General features: G+C 53.4%; 2 protein-coding genes and 1 long non-coding RNA gene across 3 annotated transcripts in view; all 3 read right to left on the bottom strand.

Annotated features, from left to right (window-relative positions):
* ZBTB22 (zinc finger and BTB domain containing 22) overlaps window positions 1–365 on the bottom strand; it is a 3,673-nt gene extending 3,308 nt beyond the window's left edge. The window contains exon 1 of the mRNA XM_011945475.1: window positions 174–365. The gene's annotated coding sequence lies outside the window, so the exon portion shown is untranslated. The remainder of the gene's footprint in view (window positions 1–173) is intronic.
* A 476-nt stretch (window positions 366–841) lies between these two features.
* On the bottom strand, window positions 842–5,272 carry DAXX (death-domain associated protein). The gene is made up of 8 exons (XM_011945474.1): window positions 5,181–5,272; window positions 4,005–4,194; window positions 3,023–3,854; window positions 2,667–2,878; window positions 2,292–2,511; window positions 1,670–2,135; window positions 1,287–1,509; window positions 842–1,088 (listed from the first exon to the last, which is right to left on the bottom strand). The coding sequence occupies exons 1-8, from the start codon at window positions 5,231–5,233 to the stop codon at window positions 1,029–1,031; spliced, it is 2,256 nt and encodes a 751-aa protein (XP_011800864.1). The 5' UTR covers window positions 5,234–5,272; the 3' UTR covers window positions 842–1,028.
* Window positions 5,273–5,948: 676 nt separating this feature from the next.
* Window positions 5,949–7,053, bottom strand: part of LOC105514225 — a 13,665-nt gene continuing 12,560 nt past the window's right edge. The window contains exons 2-3 of the long non-coding RNA XR_001002157.1: window positions 6,284–6,343; window positions 5,949–6,179 (exon numbers count right to left, since the gene is read on the bottom strand). This is a non-coding gene — a long non-coding RNA (uncharacterized LOC105514225). The remainder of the gene's footprint in view (window positions 6,180–6,283; window positions 6,344–7,053) is intronic.

The raw sequence follows: 7,053 nt of genomic DNA, 5'->3' as shown, positions 1-7,053 counted from the left end.
CAGCCTGGGCCCCTCCCGCCGCCATCTTGCGCCGACTCCCTCCGCCCTCCGCCTCCGCTCCGCCTCCCGCCCCTCTGCCTTTAAAGGCACAGCCGGGCACCCCGCCCGTGCCGCTGGGCAATACTCGGCCGACTCGGCCACTTTGCCTTTAAAGAACCGTCGCCTCATTCCACCTTAAAAGATCAGGTCCCCTCCTCCGCTGGGAACTCAGGACTTGGTTCGGCCGAAGCATTTATTCCCCTTTAAAGCTATAAGCCTGTCTTTTCCCATTGGCGATGGGTTCAGGTATCGTTCCCCAGGCTCCGCCTCTGAGCTGTGACCATTAGCTGGTTGGTGGGATTTAATCGCCCTCTTCCTAGCTCTTTACAGCCCGCTGAAGCCCCGCCCCCTTTCTCCGGGCCTGGATTGGCCAAATAACCTTGAAGTCGGCCCCTCATTGGCTTTTTCACTCCTACTGCACGAAGTGAAAAAGTAAAGTGCGTTAAGGCGGCTGAAGCACTTAAAAAAAAAAAAAAGTACAGCCTGAACAACATGGCGAAACCCTGTCTCTACAAAAAATACAAACAACAAAAACAAAAAATTAGCCAGGTATGGTGGCACGCGCCTGTAGTCCCGGCTACTCGGGAGGCTGAGGCATTATCACTTGAGACTGGGAGGTCCAGGCTGCAGTGAGCCGTGATCGCACCACTGCACTCTGGCCTGGGCGACATAGCGAGACAACAACAAAAGACCAGGCTAGAAAGGGCAGATGGGGACTACCCCGGGGATATTGGGCTAACCCTGAGCAAGGGGACAGCTAATGCCAATCTGTAACAGTAGAAGGACAAGAAAAAGACAGTGATACGGTAAGAAAAGAACTTTATTGTTTATTAATGTTTCTGTGTAAAACTTAAGCTTTTTTTTTTTTTTTTAAAGAAACACCACCAAAAGGGGATTAGCTTAGTCCATCCCTTCCTCAGTCATCTGCTTCCCACATTCCTCCAAATGCTATCCCAAAACATTCTGGAGGCAGGGAGAAGGGGAGGCAGCTAATCAGAGTCTGAGAGCACGATGATCTCTTCTGGATCGCATTGTGTGGCCACACTTGTCTGCAGGGAAGTGAGAGACAAAGAGTCAGAGAGATCTGGAGTACAGGAGAAAAGAAACAGACAGGAGGATTTACAGGATAAAACGGGTGGGAAAAAGGAAGAGACAGGATGTGGCAGGTGCAATATTCAGACAGAGCAGCTAAAACAGACAATGAAAGAGAACAAATTATCAGAAGAAACACGGCCTCCCCTTCTTACCTTGCAAGTACCAGGCCGAGGAGGTTGTGATTGGGGGGTTTGGGACAGCTGGGCTGGAGAAGGGATGCAGAGGGAGCTGGTCACCAGGCCATGGCTGGGAGAGTCCACCCTTGTGGAGGAATCAGCAACCGGGGCCAAGGAAGCCAACGGGGAAGGTGGGCTGGGCAGGGTACATATCTTTTTCCCATTCTTCTCATGCACTGACCTTTGCCTTTCCACATAGCTAGAAACCGAAACAGAAATATGTGGAGGGGTAAGGGAAGACTGAGGCTAGAGGAGGGCAGTCCAGTCTCTCCCAGCAGACTCAGTTTCCCAATATTCCTCTCCAAAAGTCCCCTGCAATCCCTCCTTGGCTTCCCTCTTCCTCCTCCTGTTGTTATTACCTGTTTCCTAATGGCCCTGATCCTGTTTGCTTCTTCTCCTTCCGAGATTTTTTGCAGGGGGGACCAGAATCTCCCCAGTTGTGAGGAGAGACGCCTCCATTGAAGGAAGTAGAAGAGACCATGCCTGCCCCATTCTCTAAGACAGTGGTGAAGGGCTCCTCTGATTGCTTCCTGGAAGAGGAAATGTCCATCTCCACAGAGGAAGGGGTATCCAGGGGCAAAGCTTCAATCTCTAGCTCAAAGAGCTGAGACACAGGGCTTTCTTCCTCCAGGGTCAGCTCCTCAGGCTGTTCTCCATTGCTTTCAGCATCTATGCTGGAGGGGGCCAGGGGTTCTTCTGACAGTAACAATGGTGACACTTTGTTTTGCTGCTCCCCCGAAGACCTGCTGATCTGTTTGCCAGGTTCCAGGTTCTTTTCAGTGGAGATCTGTGGTGAGGACATGGGGCTCCCGTCTCCATCTTTACCTGGAAAAGAAGAAAAGGGGAAAGGGTAGCCCGAGAATGAGGGGAAAAAATACTGCTGAGAGGACACTAGGAGGAGGAAGGGAAAGGTCTCAAACAGGTGGCTTATGCCTAACAAAAACAGAAATGACAGGTGAGGAGAATGTTCCCTTGACATACCTGCTGCTTCTTCCTCTTCCTCCTCCTCTTCATCGTCCTCCTGACCCTCCTGCATCTGTTCCAGATCCTCCTCCTCTTCAGAATCTGTGGCCTCCTCCTCTTCTTCTTCCTCCTCCTCCTCGTCCTCCTCCTCTTCCTCATCACTCTCCTCATCTTCTTCATCATCTGTCTCAGCTTTGGAGGCAGAAGGGCACCCCTGGGATGCCATTCCACTAGGGCCCTGGGGGACAAAAAAGTTTCTCTAAGGAATCCCTTGCCCCAGAGGGTTTGGTTCTTGCATTCCTTCTCATGCTCCCCCATCAGTCAACCTGGACTCCCTGGTGGCCAGTGCAGGGGAAGGACAATGTCTCTCTGAAGGCTTTACCTCATCCACACCTCACCAGAATCCAAGGAGGTTTCGGGGGTGTCTTCAGAGTGGGAAGAGGTGCCTTGGAGCCGAGCTCTTCTCTTTTTTCTCTCGCCCTCCTCACTTTTGTCTTGCAACATTGCATATTTGGAGATGACCTCATCCAGCCGACTCATGGCCAAACTCCGGTTTTCCCGAAGGCGCCGGGCCAACACAGGATCTGATAGTGCAGGGTCAATGCCTACGTGGGAAGACATAAAGTCAGAGCACTCAGCTGTGGAAGGGACTAGAAGAGTACAAACCCTAGAAAGGACTAGAGAGATGCCCCATCCACCTCATACCTGACATATAAGGGTCACTGAGAGGCATCCCACTAACCCCCTACCTGGCCTATAGTCATCTGTGAGGTGGCAGCCAAAGTTGTAGATGAGATCGAGGTGACGTCGTTCCTGTAACCGGATGCCCACATCTCGGAAGGCATCCTGAGCCATGAGCTGGAGCTGCTGTCGGGGGAGGCCAAGGCTGTGTCGGGCAGCTGCCTTCTCTACTGCCCGAAGCACATCCCCATAGTCAGGGAAGGTATCAGGCCCTGGCTTGTTGATGAGCCGCTCAATGCACCTGTTAACCTCTGGGTAGCGGGTGCCACGGTAGGGGATGCGCTGCTCTATGACACGGCCGGTCAGTGAAGAGCAGTCTTTCAGCTCACATAGTCGCCCAAAGAGGCGGATCAGCTTACGCTTCAACCGTGCCTCCTGCAGGTATGTGGAGTCTGGGTCATCCAGTTCTGAGAGATCCAACTCCCTTTCCTGCAGCCGCCGGATCTCTGCCACATAGAGCGCCAGCAGCTGCTCCAAGCGCTGGATCTGCCGCCGGGAACCACGGGTCCTTGGGGCCTGAGAGGCAGTGTTTTCAGCATTTGTGGGGTCCAAGGAGAGGTGTGTGGGAGGGTTATTCCCAGAGGGCTCATTGGAGGTGGTGGCAGCAGGGGCCAAGTTCAGCTTCTTTTTGGCTGAGTGGGCCTTGAGAACAGTGCAGAGCTCATTGATGTAGACATAGAGCTTAGATGGCCGGCACCGGGCCCGAGATAGGACCCGAGAGAGGATGTTGCAGAACTCCGCCGAGGCCAAAAACACAGAGTGGGCACGTTGCTGCCGGTTACAGAGGAATGGGACCACCTCAGGGTGGTCCGCTGTCTGCGTCTTACAAAGTTCAAGGAACTAGAAGGTTCAAGGGAAGAAGGAAGGGGAAGAGAGACAAGGAAGAGGGTTGAGAGAAAGGGGAGTGGGGTTAGTGGGGAAGAAAGGACAGGAGAGCCAGTCAGCCATCCCCCTCCCTGGGGTACAACAATCTTCCCCGCTGAAGCTCACCTCTTCGAACAGCTTCTCATTCTCCAGCTTGTAGCACTTCTTGCCGCCCGAACTACTGCTTCCTCTGGCCCCATGAGGCTCAGAAGAGCTAGGGGCTTCTGCCCCTGGTGAGGCCGCATTGGGGAGTGGGTGGGAGGGCCCTGGCTGAGCAGCTGCTTCATCTTCGTCATCATCATCCAGCACGATGATGCTGTTAGCGGTGGCCATGGGGGAATCAAATCCCCCGGAGGGAGGAAGTGGTGGGGATTTCAGAATTCCTGCTGGAAGGGGATGGGGCCTCAGAATGAGCCCCTCCAGCATAGCCCCATCCCTTCACCTCACGCATTTTCTGAACTCCTTGGGTTTCAGTAACATCCAGCCCTGACCAACACTGTCTTCACCACCTGATTTCAATAACCATTAGTTCTATATGCTTTTCGGGCCCTTCAAGTGGTGTGGGGGGGGCAACCCCCCCCACACCTTAAGTTGCCACCTTCTGCTCCACCCCTCACGTCGATTTCCGGTCTTTCTGTTGCATTTCCCCTCACGTCGATTTCCGGTCTTTCTGTTTCATTTCCCCACTATTTCTCAGAGTTGGCAAGTTGGTTCTTTCTCCCACACTGCTCCCTAAATCGTCCTGACACCCCCTTGCACAGACAACACACTCCTGTGGGCGCCACCTCATGTGTTTGCCCCCTCTGCCCTCAAGCAAGTCAACCCCACACCCGCCCCATCCTGAATGATCACCCCAACTCCTAGACTCTCTGAGGTGAAAGAGGTTCCCTCCCAACAGTCCGTTCTCTTTTCCCCTCCTTGAATTATCTCCATATTTCACCCTCAGTTAAGTCTCCTCAAACTGGGTCTTTAGGTTGAAGATATTTTACCCAAGTCCCCTCCCTTTCACCCCACCCTAATTTCCCCCATTCTCTCGGTGACCTGTAACTAATTAGAAGTCCCCCCGCACCGCGCTACGCTCTCCCGATTCCTCTTAGATCCCAACCCTGGGTCTGGCCGGTCCGGTAGATGCGCTTCCCGCCAAATCCCCCTCCCCCAGTTCAGCCCCCGGCCGCCCCACTCCCTTTCAGGGATAGGAAGGTACCACAGTTTTCCCCTCAGACTCAGAGCCCGGCTCTCCCCAATACCTCTGCCTCGATATCCCCGCCCCCCCCTCTGATCCCCGCACCGTCTGGCCCCCACCTCAGAAACCGTCTCTCGAGGCGACCCTCGCCGCAGATCTCAGAACCTCGCATGGTTCCCTCCGCCTTCCTTCCCACTCCCACCGCAGGCCCCACTACGGACCGGAAGCCACAGGGTTTCCGCCTGCATGCAACTAAGCGCCGCCATATTGTCGTACGGAACAAGGCTTCCTGTGGCCGGAAGTGGCCGTAGGCCCGCCCCGCGAACACCTCCAGTGCCGCCCACATAGTCAGCGCTGTTGTTCAGGTCGGAGTTTGTCTCCCCGAACCCGGACGTCCCAAAGCAGCTGGGGGCCGCCATTTTGCCGTACGGCGCTGGCTACGCCAGAACTTCGGTGCGCAGCCAGTGGAGCTCTTTTCGCCCGGTGCTTCTCTGACTCCTCCAATCAGAAACTTCCTCCCTGGGGCCCAACCGCCGGCGAGCGGCGTGTTGGGAGGACGGAGCCTCCTTTCCAAGGCGGGGCAGGGGAACTGAACAGGGTGGTTTAGGAATTGGGCTTTCCAAAGCTGCGCAGGGTTTCAGGGAATGGCAGAAGTCTCTTAAAAGGGAAGTAAAACCTTTTTCTTCAACTAGACTATTGGCAAGCTATCTGGCCCTACTTTCCTGTCCCCCAGGTTCCCATTTCCGCGGCTTATTCGGCTGACCCAGACCCTTCCCCTGCAAGGGCGGCGCGCTCCTTGCCGCTGTCCAGCAGCTGCTTCTACTGCCAGGTGCTGCGTCCCGCGATCGTTACAACACATGCGTACAAATGAGCACAACGCGCCATACAAAAGTGTTATTATTATTATTATTGTTGCTGATTTGCTTTTCAAGCTTCACCACAGAACTAATGACCAACCAGACGGTTGGGACCTGAATGGTTCTCCTTCTCCAGAGGGGGTCCTCGAAGGGCTGTCGGTGCTGACTGTGAGGCCGTGCTTTGTCGTGGAGGCCCAGGGTCTGCGGATGGACGATGATGGGGTGGGGCTTGGAGGAGAGTTTGAGCCTCTGCGAGGGCTGCTGTGAAACGAAATGAGGCTCATAAAATACTTTGGGTTTCCTCCTCCTCTTCTGGGAGAGGGGGAAAAAAGAATGAAGGATGAAGAAACAGACTTGATACCCACCTCGTTGAGTTTAGGGAGGTTGGAGGGAGTCGTGGAGGCAAGGCTGGGTCCAGAGGTGAGCTTATGAGGAAACCAGAAAGATTAACAAGGTCCCAATCGCTAAGACTCCCATTTCCACAAGTGGTGGGCATCTTGCCGCTTAACTAGGTTCACAGAATTTACTACATCCCTAACGCTGAGTCATAGAATCGCAAACACCCGTCCATTGAACAATCCCACATCACTTCTCTCCAGTCGTCAAAGTCTACAGCTTTCAAAATGGGGAACATAAAAAACCTCCGCGGGAACTGGAACTTGGGAGATGTAAGGGATTTAATTTCCAGAACCTCAACTTTCCCAAAATTGGTCTTCCTAAGGAAACACCTGCAGTACAGGTTCTCATTCTTCACTTCTCCTTTTACAATAGAGACACCCTCTTAAAAAAAAGAAAGTTCTTTTTCCCCTCCCCCCTCAAAAGTGTAGTTCTCAACCATGAAATCTCCTGGGGCATTCTTACCTGTTTAAAATAAAGTGAAATGTACCCTGTTTCTTTCACTAAGGCACCATGAACACCTTTTCTTTTTTTTTCTTTTATTTCCTTTCTTTTTTTGTTTGTTTGTTTTTTTAAAGGCAAGGTCGGCCGGGCGCGGTGGCTCACGCCTGTAATCCCAGCACTTTAGGGGACCGAGGCGGGCATATCATGGGGTCAAGAGATGGAGACCATCCTGGCCAACATGGTGAAACCCCGTCTCTACTAAAAATACAAAAAATTAGCTGGGCGTGGTGGCAGG

This window comes from Colobus angolensis, unplaced genomic scaffold (assembly GCF_000951035.1).
Source record: "Colobus angolensis palliatus isolate OR3802 unplaced genomic scaffold, Cang.pa_1.0 Scaffold24, whole genome shotgun sequence".
Lineage (NCBI taxonomy): Eukaryota > Metazoa > Chordata > Mammalia > Primates > Cercopithecidae > Colobus > Colobus angolensis.
Note: the sequence above shows the minus strand (reverse complement) of the source record. Positions and strands in the feature narration are given on the sequence as shown.